Here is a 20,333-nt window from a genome sequence, read left to right as displayed (position 1 = left end):
TGATTTGCATTTCCCTCAATGGAAATGAGGTTGAGCATTTTTTTCATGAGCTTAGTGGCCATTTGTCTGTCTTCTTTGGTGAAATAATTCAAATTCAGATTCTTTGCCCATTTTTGAATTGGATTATTTGTCCTTTTCTTATTGGGTTGCAAGAGTTCTTACTCTATTCTAAGTGCAGATCCCTTATCAGATGTGTGATTTTCAGGTATTTTCTCCCATCTTGTGGGTTGTCTTTTCACTTTCTTGTTGGTGTTCCTTGGCTCACAAAAGGCTTTCATTTTGATGAAGTCCTATTTATCTATTTCTCTTAATTTTTTTGTTTGTGCTTTTGGTGTCATATGTAAGGAGGCTTTGCCTAAACCAAGGTCATGACTATTTACTCTTATCTAGTCTTTTAAGAGTGTTAAAGTTTTAGCCCTTATATGTAGGTTTGTGCTTTGTTTATGGTGTGAAGAAGGGATTCTTTTTTTTTTTTTTAAGATTTTATTTATTTATTTGAGAGAGAGAGAGCACATGAGAGGGGGGAGGGCCAGAGGGAGAAGCAGACTCCCCGCTGAGCAGGGAGCCCGATGTGGGACTCGATCCCGGGACTCCAGGATCATGACCTGAGCCGAAGGCAGTCGCTTAACCAACTGAGCCACCCAGGCGCCCAAAGAAGGGATTCTTAATTGTTTTGATTAACAGCAATAATTGATATTTGCTGGCAGCACCTAAAGAAAGAATAAATAATTAGATTTATTTTTTTCTCAGTCTGAACTACATTTCCAGGGGGCCACCCTCAACTTCTGTATTCTATTTCCCTTTAAATGTTTTAGGCTGTGGGGTATTAACATTATTATGGCTTTCAATGGATCTCGATTCATTGCTTGCATATGATGCACGAGGGCATTATTTAGAGTGGCAACCCTTACATAACCACTGTAAACTATTTATTTAGTTATGTTACATTCTGGACAAAATAATCTGTGCTGCCTGGAGTCGCATTTTAGGAGTTAGCAAGCTATTTTTGTGTAACAACTGTTATACCAATATCAAGAGAAAAACCAACTCATCACCCTTGCTGTTTGTTCCCTGAGCCCTAGACTATTAAATCTGGAGACAATCAAGTAATGAATGTGCTGAGGCGAACTTCTGGTGAAAAAAAATATATATCTTTGCCCTTGCAGGTGTAGCTGATTCTGATGTGATGAGGGTCAAGGCCAAGATTTGCCCATTACAGGGAGACTCCCGTGGCCAGAGTTGGTTTCTGAGATCTGTAGGAAGTTTGAATTTCAGCTGGAGTTTGACTCAAGGTGTAAGCCTGGATCTGGCTGTGCATTCAAAACAGATTTCCTCTCTTCATCTCTGCTTTCAGTCAGTTATGTCAGATGGCCCGGGCAACTGAGCTTGAATCCCCAGTTCCCTTACCAAAGTGTGTGATTTTCCCTTCCTGACAATTCTTTCACTTGCTCCCCCTGCCTCCTCCCGAGTCCAGATCCACATGAGCCCTGGCTCACTCATAAGTTCCCTGAGTCCAGGATCACCCTCTTTCCTTTCTGTGGCCTACGAAGCCAGATAGAGAGGAAATATTCAACAAGTCTTTCTCGATTATCTTCATTCCACCATATTTGCACAATTTTGCAACTGTCTTAATGGGATGCACCCTCCCCCAGAGTAGAAATGATTAACACATGAAAAAGAAGGCAGCCTTTCTCTTTCTGCCCACAAGCCTTGCAGGTGTGGGTGTAACTGAGTTAGTGCTACTTCAGACTGAGCTCATCTCTTAACAGTGGATGGGGGACGTAATGAAGCAAGGAATTATCTTACCAGGCTTCAGCTGTTGCTTGTGGAATAGATATTTCTGAAGGGAATCAGGGTCCACACTCTGGAATTCCTCCTCATCTGAAGTTGGAAATCTGTAACGTCAGGACCTCACCCTCTGATCCTCACCTCTCGTGGAGCCTTCCTGCTCTCTCTGTCCTTAGCCCACTCCCATCACTCCTGTTTCTTAGCCTCCCTATTGTGAATCTGAGGACATTTTGATTCCTTTCTCGGATTGGCTATTAAAAGATGAAATCAAAACATCCTCAGGGTCAAAATGTCAAGACTAAAAGTTGTTCATGCTTAAACAATGAGACTAGAACATCTAATTCCGTTTTCGTCTATGTTTCTGGTTACTTGATCATAGCATTTTCCCTCCTTAAAACTTCTATTCCCTCCTCCCCCATTTTCCTGCCTTTCCCTGGTTTATCTCCCCTTTTTGTTCAGGACGTCTCAAGAATCATCTGTTCCAATGATCTTTCTCTGACACTTCCTGGCTGGGCTCAGTGTCCATCATCTTGTTCCCACAGCATCCTGTACCTTTTTTATTGTACCTAAAAAAGGTTATGTCAAAATCATCTAGGTATTCAGGCTGGCCTTGTCCACAAGACTATAAGGTCCTTAAGGCAAGAATGCCATTTTCTTAATCTTTGTATTTTCAGTGCCTAGCACAGTGGTTGACAAATAATAGAATCTCAGTATTTGTTGACATGGACGAATTTGAACTTACTGTAATATGAAATTAAATATGCTTGTTCTTTTATTTCCTAGAGAAGTTCTTAGGATACTAATGTAGACTTATACATACTTGGAGCTTTCCTGAGGTTGACCTTGGGCATGTTGAAGTAACAGAGATTATTATTAAATGATTTTTCATACCATAGAGTCATAGAAGAGGAAGATAAGTACCCATAATGTTAACGTACATTGTGCCAAAAGTGTGAACAGTGGTATGTTAAACTTAAGTTGGCCATGCCACAGCCAAAATTGTCCTGAGAGTATTGGCAGAGTGATTCTTGTTTAATGCAATGAAGTGTCATGAAACCCACTGAATAATAGGATCCCTTTTTGCCTTGTTTTCAAAACTCTCTGGTTTAGGTAGATTAAGAGATAATACTCAATGTTATTTCAACTTTAAGTATTTGTTTCACAAGTCTAACAGATTATTTTTCCATCTCTCTAGAATGTTTCAGACATTTAAAGAATGGTTTTGGTTGGAAAGATTCTGGCTTCCTCCAACAATTAAGTGGTCAGATCTTGAAGATCACGATGGACTCGTCTTCGTGAAACCCTCTCATTTGTACATGACAATCCCATATGCTTTTGGCTTGCTGATTATCAGACATTTCTTTGAAAAGTAAGTAGGATCTGTGTGTCTTTACTTGCCATGCCTCTTCTTTGCACCAACCCTGGAATACTGGAATCTTGGTATGAACTTTTAATAATCTGTTGTTCAGAGGGGGCCACTAACAGGCTACAGATTCCTGGGGGAGTTCATCAAATAGTATGTACACCAAATATGATCTAGAAGCTGAATAAATAAATATTAGGAACACAGTCTCCTCAAGTGTGTTAGTTTCACAGTGAAGAAAACTGAGATCAAGAGAAGTTAAGGAGCACAGAGCTTGTTAGCATCATTGACAGTGTGGGGACCCACTTCATCTTCCACATACCATGCTGTCTGACAAAGTATATACGTTCCCAGAAAGGCAATGCTAGTAGAGTCTGGGTCTAGGGGATCCATTATCATTTTAGAATGCCTATAAAAAAGCAAACAATGCCTCATTAAAGACCTAACTTAATATTTGCTTTATAGCATAGTTTATTTTAAAGGTTTATTGAAAGTTTTAATAGCAGCCCTTCAGTCCAAAGTATAAGGAAATCAAAGAAAAAAATACCAGTTTGCTTTCTCAGAAAAAGTAAACTTCTTTTCTTTTTTTAAACTTAATTAAAATAGATATTACTTCAACCTTTCTATTAAAACTGTACCTGTGTTATGATAACAGGAGATAAATGTTCATCTATAATCTCTGTAGTTGTCTCTATTTCAAAAAACTCTTATTAGCACATTAACTTTTTGGAGCAAAAAGAATATTTGAATGTCAGAGTTGGAAAAACTTAAGACAAAATTTGATAAAGATCATTTTGTCCAAGACTAACTGTAATGCAGATCATATGTTTATAACCATTTGCAGGGTCCTTATCTCAAGAGTTCATTTAACCAACTCTGTTTCATGGACTCTCCAAAAGGTTTTTGTGCAAATAACAACTTCTCTTGAGCCAACAATATGTTATTGCTATTGAGAGGAAGAGGAAGCCCCTGGATACCACTTAAACTCTAGCTGGGAACATTTGAAAATGGTCTTCCTTTTTGACCATTAATTCTACTTTTTAGTCACATGTTTGGATTTGTCAAAGATTGCATAAATAAAGTAGAATTTTGTCGCTGCACTTCCAAGTTAGCAAATCACTTTCTACTATCCTGAAATACTTGCCTCTCTTGCGTGGTGTGTGGTGATCCTTGAATTTGGCTCCCAGGTCCTCTACTTGTTTACACTGCAGATTGCCTACTTCTCGGTGGACAGCTCCATTTTTTATGTTATAACCAGGACAGTGAACTAGAAAACTCTTTTGGTTGCCAAAGCAGCACGGCTGTGGAAGACCAGCTTGTTCTGTCTTGGCTGAGGACACTCCAACAACAATCAGGAAGGAATCCAATCCTCTTGTAATTCCTAGGACCATTCTTGCTTCTTCCCAAGGGATTGAGCATACTCTATGTCATTTTTCCCATCTTCTTATGTAGCTTTAACTCCCAATAACTCAGCCTTAGCTTTTTCCATTCTGTGACACTACAGAAAACCATGTGTTGGTCCACTAGCCTCATATTTCTTTGAATGCAATAGAAGTAAGGAACATTTAACTGGGGAAGGAGATTATGCCTTTTGAAGCGTACATTTATATCTTTTTCAAGGTTTCTATATCATTTGCATTAGACTAAGCCACATATGTCATAAATAAAATATTAGTTACACCTTGCATTTGAGTAGAGACTTATAGTTTAAGAAGTATATAAAATCACAAGTGATATGATCTCAGTCAAGAAAATAAGAGGTAAGTGATCTGGCCTACATCACACGGTTAGTATTCAAGGGATAGATTTGGGGCTTGAACCGACATGCCATGATACCAGGCTCCGGGGTGTTGGTTTTTTATTCTCTCGTTATATCAGTACTTCTTGGACTTTCATAGTGAAATACTCCTGATAGCAGACAAGAGTTAACTAATGTCTCTTGGGAATATAGAAAACATAGCTTAAAGAAGTCTAGCGAATGTGTAATTTTCTGAACTTTCTTAAAAATTCATGTAAATTTGACACTGTGTTTCAGCATATCCTATGATATATTTATCACAAGAAAGCTTTCTTCTTTTGTCCTAGACTCTGTTTATACTACAGTTTCTCATTCTATGAAGTGACCAGTAGTTGTGATTTGGCTGGCTCATTTTTATCCTTTAGTATTAGCCATGAGCCATTTAAGATCAGGAAGTGATGTCTCTTCCTAGAAAAGCAATTTCAGAGAGACAGAATTGATAAAGAACAAAGTAGATCATTTGAAAGTGACTGACATTTGCTTTGTATTTAGGACTACTTTTCCTTATAAATTTTGTGACATATATGTGTATATATATGTATGTTGTTGTTGTTGGCTGGGGTGGGTAGGGGGAGTCTAGAATAGCACTTTCTAACTAGTTTATCTGGACTCTTCTATGCATTCTTTTATATGTCTGAAGTATGACTGAATGGGATCTAAGCCACTCAGATTTAGATACTTGTGGAATAAACACATTATCTCGGAGTAAATTATGGTCCCAGAATGGCTCAAGGCAAGGGTGCAGGTGGTAAAATCAAAAGGTGATCTTTTTTCTTTTATTTAGTTGTGCAATGAATACATTCGACCATTTCTACCATTTCCACTGAGCAACATAAGCGCATGATGGAATGATATGTCCTCATTCCGCAAAGAAGCGAAGGTGGAATGACCCATCTGTAGCAATTTACAAGAGTTGAAAAGGGTTGTTACTAACTGTCCTAAATTGAAATAGTCTCAAAATATGCATATTAGACTTAAATGTTATCTGAGACTTACATTGCTCCAAATACTTTGTTCTTTCATATAACACTCCCTGCTTAAACTCTGTTCAAAGAGCCTTTTAATCCTTAGGAACTGGGAATCGATCTTATGTCAGTGGGTTATTGTTTGTGTTTAGAAGTATTTAAACTTCACATGCTTAATATCTGCCTAGGGCTGCCTTCTTTTTATTCTATAAAAGAATATTGGAAAAAAGGAAGGGGGGTCTGGGATTGTTAGGCTTTTGGCTCACAAGTAACTGATGAAGTGCTAGATGAAGAGGGGGTTATCTGGGTGTCTGAATGGGGCCATCTGAAGGCTCAGTTCTGCAATAGTAGCAAACCTAAGAGACTCATTCCTTGGTAAGTAACCTAACTTTGAACCATTTACATGGGAGCAGAAGTTCACATTCTTTTTTCTTCCTCTTGGACATTTTTTTTTTTTATAATCCATATCCATAAAATGAAAGTTCAGGCAAGTTAATCTCTAAGGTCCTTCTAGACTTAAGACCTGTCATTTCCCTTCTTTTTTCAGTTCAGTTTATCAAATATTTATTATACTCCTTTCTTTTCTCCTTTTTCAAAACAGATTTTTAAATTAAGTACATATTCATAATTATTTACACTTACATTAGATGAAGTGATTGATTTTCCTGATTTATTTGAAAAGGAAGGATAATGCTGAACTAGAAAACTATATTTATATACTTCCCGTATTTCATCAAAAATGTTATTTCTGTCTTTGAAGCCTGGGCATCTTAACAAACAAGACCACATTTCTCTTTCTTGTTTAAATTAATGATTTTAATATAGATGCGTTTCCTCATTTCAGCAAGTATGCTATGGATATGTATATTTACCCATTGTGTATACTGATCCATATACTAGTCTACCACATGATCCTCTAGAGGGGAATATTATACTTTCCTGGCTTTGAGGTTGGTTGTATTCCCTTACTTCAAAAGTCTTTTTGGCTCAATTCCTCTTTGCTTTTTAAAATTTTCCTTATTTTTTGATTTCTGATATTTGAGAGAGCATTGAGTGAATATGACTGAGCACATCACCGTATTAAAGCATTTTGTATTTGTGTTATTCTATTAGTAAGAACAATGAGTGTTTCCCCAATGAAAATTTTCAACTAGTGAGTTTGATAAATGAAGCAATTTCATTATTTATCCAAAAGCTTGCCAAATATGTTTTTTGAGATTTTGTTAGTTTTAAGGACATATTAATTTTTGTTTGGTTTGGACATTTTATGCAGAGGGGAATTAATTAATCATAATCCTCAAATCATAGCATGCTCTCTTCAGTCTGCATAAGACCTCTTTTTGATAGATTTGAATTAACTTTTTCATTAATTACCTTTTATCCCCATTTCTTCGTCACATTCCTGCCTGCTGGGTTCTAATGTATCTGATGGTTTTTTATTTGTATGACCCAGTAAAACATGTGCATAAACATAAAATGCATGTATTGTTAGTTGACATAAATAGTGTGGCCATAAAACCTTATTCTGTTTCTTCTTTTTTTAAATGCAGCCCTATGTTTTATGATCTATCACATTGCTCTATGTACATCTGGTGCATACTTAGTTTGTTTTTATATGTCTCTGAAATGTATGGGCCATTTCCAGGGAAACTTAGTCCATCTGGAAGTTGGATTGACTTATATATGTTATCAAATTATTTTAGAAAAAATTTTATTCAACTCCCATGGTTATAAAAAAATGAAGGGCTAAATGATCATTCATAACTGAAATTTCTGGCATTTAATTAAACACAGAAACCTCTAAGTAAGTACTAAAATAGACTGACCTGGCAGAAGATAGAGCTTTTGTTAGAACTGGAGAAAGAATAGAGTCATATCATTATTTTTTTTAATCAGCTTTAGGGGTGCCTGGGTAATGCAGTAGGTTAAGCTTCCAACTCTTGGAATCTCAGGGTCTTGAGATCTTATGATCTCAAGGTCATGAGCTCAAGCCCTGCGTTGGGCTCCAAGCTCAGCATGGACTCTGCTTAGGTTTCTCTCTCCCTCTCTCTTTGCCTGCCCCCCTGCCCCCACCTTGTGCACTCTCTCTCTTTCTCTCTAAAATAAATAAGCAAATCTTCTAAAAAATCAGCTTTATTGAGATATGATTTACATACAATAAAGTTCACCCAAAATTTAATGCATTTTGACAACTATACAGTGGTGTAACCATCACCACAATTATGATGTAGAAGATTTCCATCAGCTGAGAAACTCTCCTGTACCCTGTATGGTTCATCCTCTCCCTACCTACTAGCTCTTTGAAATCACTGATATGCTTTCTGTCAGCCTAATTTGCCTTTTTGATTTCTACAGATGGAATCATTAGATCACAGTCTTTTGTGTCTGGCTTCTTTCACTTAACATAATACATTGGAGATTGTTTTCATGTAGTTTTATGTATCCGTGATTCCTTGTCATTGCTGGGTAGTCTTTCAACATATTGACATACCACAATTTATTTATGTTTAGTTGTTGGAAATTTGGATTGTTTACAGTTTTTAGCTATTATGAATAAAGCTGCTATGAATATTTGAGTACAAGAATTTGTATGGACACATGCTTTTATTTCCCTTGGTAAATTGCTGAAGTGTTTGCTCTTCAAAAGACATTGTTAATGTATGCATACCCATACAATGAATTATTATTCAGTAATAAAAAGGAATGCACTCCAAATACATCCAAAAACATGAATGGACCTCAAAAACATTAAGCTAGTGAAAGGAGCCAGACACAAGCAACCACCTATTATTGTATGATTCCATTATATTAAATATCCTAAAAAGACAAAGCTATAAAGACAGAAAATAGGTTAGTGATTGCCTGGGGCAGGGGTGGGAGGGAACGGAATTAACAGTAAATATGCATGAGGGATTATATTGAAATGATGAAAATCTTCTAAAGTTGATTTGTGGTGATGATTCTACAACTTGGTAATTTTACTTAAAAAAAAATCACTGAATAGTATACTTGGAAAAGGTGAATTATATGATATGCAAAAATGCCTATGTGGTTATTTTTTAAAATATAAATAAAATAAAAATACAAACCACAGACTGGGAGAAAATATATGCAAAACATATATCTGATGAGGGACTTAAATTCAGAATATATAAAGAACTCTTTAACTCAATAATAAACAAAGAAATAACTTGATTTTTAAAATGGGCAAAAGACTTGAATAGATAATTCACCAAAAATTTACAAATGGCAAGTAAACACATGAAAAGGTGTCCAACATCATTAGTCATTAGCAAAATGCAAATTAAAACCACTACACCCTGGAAATTAACAAAAATGTCAGAGTAAGGACCTCCAAAAATTCTCTATTCCCTAAAAACAATCAGAAAACTAGCAAAAATTGTCAAAATCAACTTTTCAGAATTCAGAATTAACCAAAGGTTAGCAGCAATTCAGGGATTGTTATTTAAGAAAAACAGCTGACTCTTGGAAAGAAGAACAAGCTTTGTGACTTTTTTTTTTTTTTAAGATTTTATTTATTTTTTGACAGAGAGAAACACAGCAAAAGAGGGAACACAAGCAGGGGGAGCGGGAGAGGGAGAAGCAGGCTTCCCGCCGAGCAGGGAGCCTGATGTGGGGCTCGATCCCAGGACCCTGGGATCATGACCTGAGCTGAAGGCAGACGCTTAACCGTCTGAGCCACCCAGGCACCCCGCTTTGTGACATTTTAACTTGCCCTATTCCTATCCTGCCCTGTCCACCTCTGTGATAGCCTTGAAAACCCAATAGCCCGTAATTTCAGTGGAAACCAGTATCCTGGCAGCCATTGAAGGGAGCAGAACAGAGCATCACTACTAGGGAAATAACATTATCTGACCTCTCTTGTGGTTCCCTAGAAGGCAGTCATTCTAAGTCTGTCTTTATTTGACCTGAGTCAGAAAAGCCTTTTCCCTGAAGGTGCTTGTCTAAAACAAGTAGAGGCAATTGACTAACTTTGGAACTACCTGAGGTTGTTAATAACAATTGGGACAAACAATAGACTAACCAAAACACTTAAAAAGAAAAACTGGAAAATAAGATGTCTACAGCAGACTTTGAAAAGCTCAGACATATTCTTGGAAACCAGAGGACACTTGAATTTGTAGAGCTTTGGGTATGCCCAGGGCTCTCCACATGCCCAGAAAAGATATGAGAAGACCCTTAGCTCTCACCTCTAGATGATCTTGAGGCTCTGAGCAAAGAAGTGAAAGCTAAGGCAAAGTTGGCAGCTGCCTAGCTGAGTGTTGAAGGGGTGCCCCAAAATGTATGCAGAGCTCCTTGGCAAAGACTGGGAGATTTATTGGTTCCAGCCATTTAAGGAAATCTCTGTCTAGTCATTAGGTGACAGTTAAGCTAATCCAGTAGAGACTCCAGTGCCCAAATATGACAGAGAATACAGACTTCATAGATCATTTCAAACAAGGAATGAAACAAACAAATGGACAATGATAATAAACCACAAAACCAACAAACTCTGAGAGGGATAATCCGATTCCCAGAGTTGCCACATTATATTATTAAACATGTCCAAGTTTCAACACAATTATAAGGCATGTAAAGAAACAAGAAAATACAAGGAAAAAGTAATCCCCTTTTTGTAAGTAAAATGTCCCTTACAAAACCTAGATGTTAGCCTTATAAGATAAAGACTTTATTATTTTTAATTAATTAATTCATTTATTATTATTATCACTATTGTTATGATTTAGAGAGAGAGTGTGTGAGCAGGAAAGGTGCAAAGGGAGAGGGAGAAAGAGAGAATCCCAAGCAGACTCCATGCACAGCATGGCCCTATGCTGGGCTCAATCTCACAACCCTGAGATCATGACCCAAGCTGAAATAAAGAATTGGACACTTAAGTGACTGAGCCACCTAGGTGTCCCTAGATAATGACTTTAAATCAGCTATTTTAAACATGTTCAAAGAACTAGAGAAAAGCCTGTTTAAGACCTAAAGGAAAGAATGAGAACAATGTCTCACCAAATCAAGACTATAAAAAGATTGTAATTAGACATATAGTCATATATAGGGATGATTTTTTAAATTTTGAAATTATAGAAAATATTATCTTAATAAAAATTTGGAACTTAAAAAAAAAGAAAGAAATTATAAAAGAAATCAAAGAGAAATTTTGGAGTTGTAAAGTACAGTGACTCATGACAAACTCACTAAAGGTGCCCAACAGCATATTTGAGCAAGTAGAAGAGTTAACAGTCTGAGGAAGAGAAAAAAAAAGTAAAAAAAGAATGAAAGAAAACAAAGAGCCTGAGAGACCTGTGGTATAGCATGAAGCCTAACAACATATGCATAATGGGAGTTCCAGAAGAAGAGGAGAAAATGAGTAGGATAGAAAGTACTTGAAGAAATACATGGCCAGAAATGTACTCAAATTTGATGACAAACATTAATCTACACATCCAAGAAGCTAAACAAATTCCAAGTAGGATAAATTTAAAGATCCACACCTAGATGCATCACAAAGTGTTCAAAGACAAAAGCAACAAATCTTGAAAGCTAGAGAGAAGCATCTATCACATATAAGAGACCTTCAATAAGATTAAGAGTTGATTTCTTATCAGCAATCATAGAGGCCAAAGGTAGTGGGAAGACATATAAAAAGTGCTTAAAAAAAAAAAACAACTGGGCGCCTGGGTGGCTCAGTTGGTTAAGCGACTGCCTTCGGCTCAGGTCATGATCCTGGAGTCCCTGGATCGAGTCCCACATCGAGTCCCGCATTGGGCTCCCTGCTCGGCAGGGAGTCTGCTTCTCCCTCTGACCCTCCCCCCTCTCATGTGCTCTCTCTCTCTCATTCTGTCTCAAATAAATAAATAAAATCTTTAAAAAAAAAAAAAAACCTGTCAACTGAGAAAAACTATCTTTTAAAATGAAAGAGAAATTAAGACATTTCCTGATGAACAAAAACTAAAAGAATTTGTTGCTTCCAGAGCCATCCCACAAGAATATTAAAGGAAATCCTTCAGACTGAAATTAGAGGACACAAGACAATAACTTGAATCCATATGAAGAAATAAAAAGCACCACCAGTAAAGTCACCTACATAAGAAATAAAAAGAAAGTATACACACAGTTTTTGTTTGTAACACATTTTTTCTCCTATCTGATTTAAAAGCCAACTACATCAAACAGTAATCATAAATCTGTGTTGATGAAAACATAATTTATAAATATATGATTTGTATGATTAATAGCACAGAAAGGGGAGGTAATGAAGTTTTTGTATATTGCTGATATTATTTTGGTATTAATCTGAACTAGGATGTTATGAATGAAGATGTTAATTATAATACTTAGTTAACCACTAAGAAAATTATTTTAAAAGAAGAATATTTTGGGGCACCTGGGTACCTCAGTCAGTTGAGCATCTAACTCTTGATTTTGGCTCAGGTCATGATCTCATGAGATCAAGCCCTTAGGCTCCATGCTTAGTGTGGGGAGTCTGATTGAGATTCCTTCACTTTCTCCCTCTCCCCCTGCCCCTCCTCCTGCTGGTGCTCTCTCTGTCTCTCTAAAATAAATAAATAAATCTTTAAAAAGAAAGGTAAAAGAAGAATATTTTAAGGAAGAGAGAGAATTAAAAAGCTACACTAGACAATATCTCTTTAACACAAAAGAAAGTAACTTATTGAAGAATAGAGAAATAACAAAGACATAAGATATATAGAAAACAAATAACAAAACAGCAGACATAAATCCTATTTTATCAGTAATTAAATGTAGTTTTCATGAATGTAAATAGATTAAATATTCCAACTGAAAGGCATAGATAGGAGAGATGAATACAAATACATGATCTGGGATGCCTGGGTGGCTCAGTTGGTTAAGTGTCTGACTTTTGATTTTGGTTCAGGTCAAGATCTCAGGGTTGTGAGATCAAGCCCTGCATCAGGCTCCGTGCTCAGCACAGAGTCTGCTTGTCCTTCTCCCTCTGCTCCTTCCTTCCCCCACTCTCTCTCAAATAAATAAATAAAATATTTTTAAAAATACATGATCCAACTATATGCTTTCTATAAGAAACACACTTGAGGTTCAAAGACATAAATAGGTTGACAGTAAAAGTATGGGAAAAGATATACCAAGCAAACGGTAACCAAAAAAGAACCGGAGTGGCTATATACTAATGCCAGGCAATTTAGACGTTCATAGACTTTTAAACTGTTACTGGAAATGAGAACATTTTATAATATAAAAGGGTAAATCTATCAAGATGATATAATAATTATAAACATATATGTACCTAACAACAAAGCTCCAAAATGCATGAAGCAAAAACTGACAGAATTGAAGGGAGAAATAGACAACTCAACAAATAGTTGTAGATGTGAATATCTCACTTTTAGTAATGGATTCTTAGGGGGGATTAATAAGGAAATAGAAGACTTGATCAGCACTATAAACCAAGTAGACATAACAGTCATCTTTAGAACATAGCACCCAATGACAACAGAAGACACATTCTTCTCATATGCACAAGGAACATTCTCCAGGACAGACCATATGTTAGGCCATAAGACAAGTCTCAAAAAGCATAAAGAAATGGAAATCATACCAAGTGTGTTTTCCAATCACAATGAAATAAAATTAAAATTCAGTAACACACAGAAATTGGGAAATGAGCAAATACGTGGCAATTGAACAGCATACCTCTAAATAACCAATGGGTCAGAGGAGGAATCACCGTAAATTAGAAAATACTTTGAGATGAATGACAAAGAAAACACAATATCAAAACTTATGAGATACAGCCACATAGTGCTCTGAAGGAAATTTAGAGCATCAAACACCTATATTAAAAAAGAAGATCTCAAATCAATAAACTTCTACCTTCAGAAAAGAAGAAAAAAGAGCAAACTAAACTTCTAGCAAGCAGAAGTTAGGAAATAATAAAGATTAGAGTGGAAATTCAATGAAAACCAGGACACACCCAGTAAAATCCTGAGATTAAAAGGACTGGTAATACCAAGTGTTGGCAGGGATATGGAGTAACTGGAACTCTGGCCCATTACTTGCAGGAATGCAAAGTGGTGCCACCACCTGGAAAACAGTTTGCCAGTTTCTTATAAAGTTAAATGTATACTTGTTATACCACCTACCAATCCCACTCCTCGATATTTACCCAAGAGTCAGGCCATTTTTCTCATTAGTTAGAACTTCAAATAGGAACATAGTAATTCTATAAGACAATGATCACCAAGTAAAAATTTCTTTTTATCTCTTTTTTTAATTTTTTAATTTTTTAAAGATTTTACTTATTTGATAGAGAGAGACACAGTGAGAGAGGGAAAACAAGCAGGGGGAGTTGAAGAGGGAGAAGCAGGTTTCCCGCCGAGCAGGGAGCCCGATGCGGGGCTCGATCCCAGGACCCTGGGATCATGACCTGAGCCGAAGGCAGACGCTTAACGACTGAGCCACCCAGGCGCCCCACCAAGTAAAACTTTCAATAACAAAATTATTATTCATTTGAATCCCTTGGAGTCTTAAAATGAAACTCTAAGTGGAATGGCTTATCCCAATTCTGGGATCTCATATATAAATATATTTGGATTTACATAAGTGAATTTTTAATGGTACAAGTATTTTATTTTTTTAACGTATTGCTTGTATAAAGGGTCTCAAAATTTGCTCTCCTTGAATTTCTTTGCAAGGCAGAGGTTAGCTGTAGGTAGCCCAAGGACAACTTGACCCAGTGGCTGATCCTTCATTTGGAATCTAAAGTAAGGCTTGAGTTTTCTGGTGTCATTTTGGGTTCATTCTCAGATTTTGGACTTTCTTTCATATTTTGTAGGTTTATTGCTACGCCTCTAGCAAAATCATTTGGCATTAAAGAGGAAGTTCGAAAGAAGATTATACCAAATACCGTCTTAGAGAATTTTTTCAAATATTCCACAAGGCAACCATCTCAAGTAAGTACAAGTTCTTTGTTCGGGGATTAAAAAAAAAATCTCCTTTCTTAATGTTTCAGTCACCTGTGGCTTACCTCATCTGTTCAAGATATCCGTTCCAGTTGGCCATCAAATGATTTGACTCATTTGGATTTTTTTCCTCTATTGACAGGTTATACAGCATTCCAAGCATAGTATAAAATGAAACAGAAATATTATAAAATAACCAATATTCATAGTTGAACTATTGTGTTCAACTATAGTGTTTAACACTAATAATCAGTGCCATAATTTGGGTAGAAAGATCAAAATTAAATTTTGGAGGGTAGGATATGTACAAAGTACCCTAATCACTAAAGACCACTGACAGTTACGGCAGAGTAGCCCATATCTAACACTTCTGATGACTGTGGCATCATTGATATACATTACACACTTTAGGAAATTGTTCATGGGGGTGGCTGTCGTGAGTAGACCATTTCATTTTATCCAAGTCCTCCACATGTTTAAAAATGCACCATGCTCCTGCCCACTCCCCAGGAAAGTCAGAGTTCTCTCTACAATACAAGATGCACTTCATGAAATGGTGTAGTGCAAGGAATGTTTACATAACCCAAAAAAGGTTGTCTTAAAAGGTCGTTTTTGTTTTTTTTTTAAGATTTTATTTATTTGTCAGAGAGAAAGAAAGAGAGCAGGGGGAGCGGCAGGCATAGGGAGAAGCAGGCTTGCCACTGAGCAGGGAGCCCAATGCAGGACTCTGGGATCATGACCTGAGTCAAAGGCAGACGCTTAACCGACTGAGCCACCCAGGCACCCCCACAAAAAAAGGTTTTAATCCAATAGTTGTAAAAAAAGATGGCGCCTAGGCAGGTCTAGTTTCATTTTCACCATAGTTAAAATGAGAGATGAAATAAAAACTCTCTGATGAATACAGACGGTGATCACTAGTCATTTTTTTTCTGCATATGTTAATTTTTTAATGAAATTTACATGTGACTTCTTTTTCTTTTTCTTTTTATTATGTTATGTTAGTCACCATACAGTACATCATTAGTTTTTGATGTAGTGTTCCCTGATTCATTGTTTGTGCATAACACCCAGTGCTCTGTTCAATACGTGCCCTCTTTAACACCCATCACCAGGCTAACCCATCCCCCCACCCCCCTCCCCTCTAGAACCCTCAGTTTGTTTCTCAGTGTCCATAGTCTCTCATGGTTCATCTCCCCCTCCGATTTCCCCCCCCTTCGTTTTTCCCTTCCTATTATCTTCTTTTTTTTAACATGTAATGTATTATTTGTTTCAGAGATACAGGTCTGTGATTCAACAGTCTTACACAATTCACAGCGCTCACCCTAGCACATACCCTCCCAGTGTCCATCACCCAGCCACCCCATCGCTCCCACCCCCCACCACTCCAGCAACCCTCAGTTTGTTTCCTGAGATTAAGAATTCCTTATATCAGTGAGGTCATATGAGGCATGTCTTTCTCTGATTGACTTATTTCTCTCAGCATAATACCCTCCAGTTCCATGCACATTGTTGCAAATGGCAAGATTTCATTCCTTTTTATGGCTGCATGATATTCCATTGTATATATATACCACTTCTTCTTTATCCATTCATCTGTCGATGGACATCTTGGCTCTTTCCATAGTTTGGCTATTGGATCACCAGTCATTTTAAAAGTCAAGAGCATGTGCTCGCACAGTTTAGGATTGATAGATTTTAAGGGTGCCTGACTTTATTTGCAAAGTTCAGTTGCATCTACGAGGACTGTTTCTATCATGGGTCTGGTTGGGCTCATATGGAGGTCTGACCATAGCGTGTGGCATCGCGTCCAGAATTGTTCACAGCTAGCCAGCACTGTCTGTAACTTCTGCCCTCAGGGTCTGTACTGGACTCCCTTGTTTGTTTGTTTTCTAAAATGAGGACAGTCTGACAAGCCTTTTCCACGTGTTCTTCATTTCCATGTACTCCAAAGGACTGCTCTTGTTCCTTTCAATACTGCTGTTAACAGTGGCGATAATAAACGCCCAAGCATCATTTCACATTTTTCAAAAGGGAAATTACATAGCTGTGGTTATGAAAACTTCGGGCTCTTTCAGAGTCCTTGTTATTTTTCTCTCTTTCTGTTTGAGAATAAAGCACCCGGGTAATACCTTGTATAAAACATGAAGAACGGAGCCATGCTCTCAATTACTTGATATGTTTGCTATAGCAAAACCTTCAGGTCAGCATTTTAGGGAGTTTAAAATGAGGAAATTTGGTCTTTATCAAGTTTCCCTGCTACGGAGAGAAAAGAGCCATGTGACAGTTAAAGAAATACCAACATAACATCTGGCACAATTTTCTGTGCATTGTAGGTGTTCAATAAGTGCTTGTTTTATGTATCGCTAAGAAATTGCTTCCAGAGACTTTTGTTTGCAAGAGGATTTCCATCCCAATCATATTGTAGTGAATGGAGTCAGTATTGTCAAGACTGATGTTACTCCCGATTCATCTGGGCTCCAAGAGAGAAAATAAATTGCTTCAAATCATGTTCGAGTGCTATTTCTAGATGCATTTATTAAGCAGATATGTATAGAAATGATGGGATAATAAAAATGAATTGCTTCCCGCGAGGGAGTATGATGAGCTGTGTGGGTTAGTGAATCCAGACCTCCAGAGTTGTGAGAACAAAGACCTTGGACGCAAGGGCAAAGTGAACACGGTGTCCAACTCCGGACATATGCCTGCTCCTCCATTCCGTACGTGCCGCTGGAGGGGGACTTTATCAGTGCCAATGCCCTGTCCCCCCCCCCAGGATAAATCCCAGACAAAGCCCCCCTTGATGTGAGCGTAGCCACATCTTTCCTCCCCTCCTCTTCATACGGCTCTACCCTGCCAGACTTCTTTCTGTTCCCCAGGGGTTCCCTGCTCACCCTTGCTCTCATCTCCACACGACCTTCCTTTCTTTACCCTCTCCTTCTCTGAGGCTTTTTTCAGGATCCAGCCTATGTGTAACTTTCCGGAAATGCCTACACAGAGTTAGGTCCCATGGTATCCTGATCTTCCCCTATCTTAGCACTCATGGTATTTCATTAGAATTCTTTGTTTTATTTTCTTACTTTCGGGCCCCACGTCCATGTTATTATTCATTTCGATCCCCAATGATTAGCACAATGCTTGCAAGAAGGAGGCAACAATAAATGGTTGCCAACTCAGTGTCCTCAAGAGCTCAAAAACAAAACACAACACAACAACAACAACACAAACAGTGGCGAACCCTTGGCCTATAAAAGGTGTTAGAGAGGGCAGTTAGGTTACAGAGAAACAGAGTATCATATGGGCTGTATCCTGTGTTTTGTTTTGCATTCCTTCTTGCAGATTAAATAACAGGTAGCAATTTAGGAGGTACATAGAAGTTGCAATTAGGCCTTTGCCAGTCTTCAGTGTGAGAGCTGCTTTATGAATTTTATCCACTGTTAACCCTGCGCACGTGAACAATTAGGTGAACTCTGCACAATAACACAGTAGAAACTGTATGACTGGTCCCAGACTGGAGGGTGTCCAGCCATCAGGCAGGCTTTGTTCAGCCCTCGCAATGTTGGTCCTAAATTTACTTAAATTTACTTTGAGGCATCGGTCAACATTTGGAACGTGCTAGTCATGTCACAACAAAATCCTGGGTGTGCGCTTTCCCTCTGGAGCCATCAATGAGGGCTGGTTCACAGCTGCGCTTTTGGAGCAAAGCGGGTGCTTTCCTGTTTGCTTTGTCAGTCGCTCCTGCTTATCTCCTCAACGCTGAAGCTGAGGGTCAGTTTGATGCCATTTTTTTTTCTAGTAAAGAGGAAATGGAAATACTTCGTGTACTTATGTTGGAAAATGAAAGATCAAGAGGGCAGGTATTTCAAAAACTTACAGAGCTTATTTCTTTGTGTCAGTTGAAGACACCATAGGTTTAGCATATAAAACCTGCCTGTGCGAAAGAATACAACTTAAAATCCCACCATGAAACAGACCTGATCCACTCAATCATATGTGTTTTTGGTCTGGCCCTCGGAGAGCTTCAAAGTGTATGACCTTTGAGCTAATCCATCATGCGTATTGTTTCCAAATTTAAAAATAAATTCTGCTTCCCAGAAGAGAAGCAATCATCATTAGTATATTCTACGATCTTAATTTTTTTATGATTGGAATTATTTTGGATTAGTTTGAAATGGGCTCTACATCTGATTAAACGTGAAAGTGATAGCCAACACCTTTTGAGTTTTTCCTGTCGTATCTTTTGGATCCAGCACAAAGGTCGTGTGAAAGAACAGAAAGTGCACTAGCCTACATTCTTTTTTTTTTAAATCTTTTTTTTAATTTATCTGACAGAGAGAGACAGTGAGAGAGGGAACACAAGCAAGGGGAGTGGGAGAGGGAGAAGTAGGCTTCCCGCCGAGCAGGGAGCCCGATGCGGGGCTCGATCCCAGGACCCTGGGATCATGACCCGAGCTGAAGGCAGTCGTTTAACCAACTGAGCCACCCAGGTGCCCCACTAGCCTACCTTCTTATCCTCACTTTACTATTAATTTTAGGTCTTGGACAACTTACTAAAACTCTTGGTGTTCCCATTTCTCGTAGGAAAAATGAGGAGGTTGGATCTGATTAACACCTTAAACTGTACTTCTTTACCTGGTACCTAGGAAGCCTAGATAAAACTTTGCTGAACGAGTGAGCTCACATCTGCAGCTCGAATGTATGGGTTGCTGCCAAATTATGGAGTATTGATATTTCTTAGTAACTCAGAGTGCTGGGATTTTTTTTTTTTTTTTTTGGTGGGTCTGTGTGTGTGCGTGTCTGTGTGTGTGATCCCATAAGCAAAAGAGGTAAATTCATTGGCTCCAGAGCTAACGCAGAATGCCTCTTCTCTCCAGGGCACAAGCTCTGGTAACTGAATCATACCGTCTCTTGACTGCCTGCCCATCTGACTACTCTTTATCACCTGTTCATTCATGTTGTCCCTTTTCAGACTGATATTTACGGACTGGCAAAGAAGTGTAACTTGACAGAGCGCCAGGTGGAAAGATGGTTTAGGAGTCGGCGGAATCAAGGGAGGCCTTGCAGGATGAAGAAATTCCAGGAAGCTTGGTAAGAAGGACAGTCAAAGCTTTTGCAATGCTGCAGTTTTATAATATGGAACAGAATGGTCATCTCAGAAAGAACACTAATGTTGGAGCAAAGAGGGGTTTGGACCCAGCCCTGTCACTTACCAATTGGGTGTTTTAGGCTAGTTGCCCATCTACCGTCTCTGATTCCGTTTCCTTCTCGATGAAATGGGGTGAAGCTATGAACTCTCTAAGATGAATAGGAGGTATGATGTACTTATCTTAAAGTCCAGAAAAAAAATACAAACATCTTAACTGCTGTTTCTTTTTTTTAGGGTAGAGGTTGGCCCTACGTCGCAAGACTTTATCAACTGTTTCTAATCATATTCCAATTATTAAATCACATTA

The 20,333-nt window shown here is 38.0% G+C and overlaps 1 protein-coding gene across 1 annotated transcript in view; it reads left to right on the top strand.

Annotated features, from left to right (window-relative positions):
- CERS3 (ceramide synthase 3) overlaps window positions 1-20,333 on the top strand; it is a 104,575-nt gene that overhangs the window by 23,203 nt on the left and 61,039 nt on the right. Inside the window, exons 3-5 of the mRNA XM_045899519.3 lie at window positions 2,984-3,157; window positions 14,757-14,874; window positions 19,850-19,968. Of these exons, the coding sequence (XP_045755475.1) occupies window positions 2,985-3,157; window positions 14,757-14,874; window positions 19,850-19,968 (410 nt within the window). The 5' untranslated portion in view covers window position 2,984. The remainder of the gene's footprint in view (window positions 1-2,983; window positions 3,158-14,756; window positions 14,875-19,849; window positions 19,969-20,333) is intronic.

Source organism: Mirounga angustirostris, unplaced genomic scaffold (assembly GCF_029215605.1).
Source record: "Mirounga angustirostris isolate CCGP_5_RB_7025 unplaced genomic scaffold, mMirAng1.0.hap1 SCAF_9, whole genome shotgun sequence".
NCBI classification, from domain to species: domain Eukaryota; kingdom Metazoa; phylum Chordata; class Mammalia; order Carnivora; family Phocidae; genus Mirounga; species Mirounga angustirostris.
Note: the sequence above shows the minus strand (reverse complement) of the source record. Positions and strands in the feature narration are given on the sequence as shown.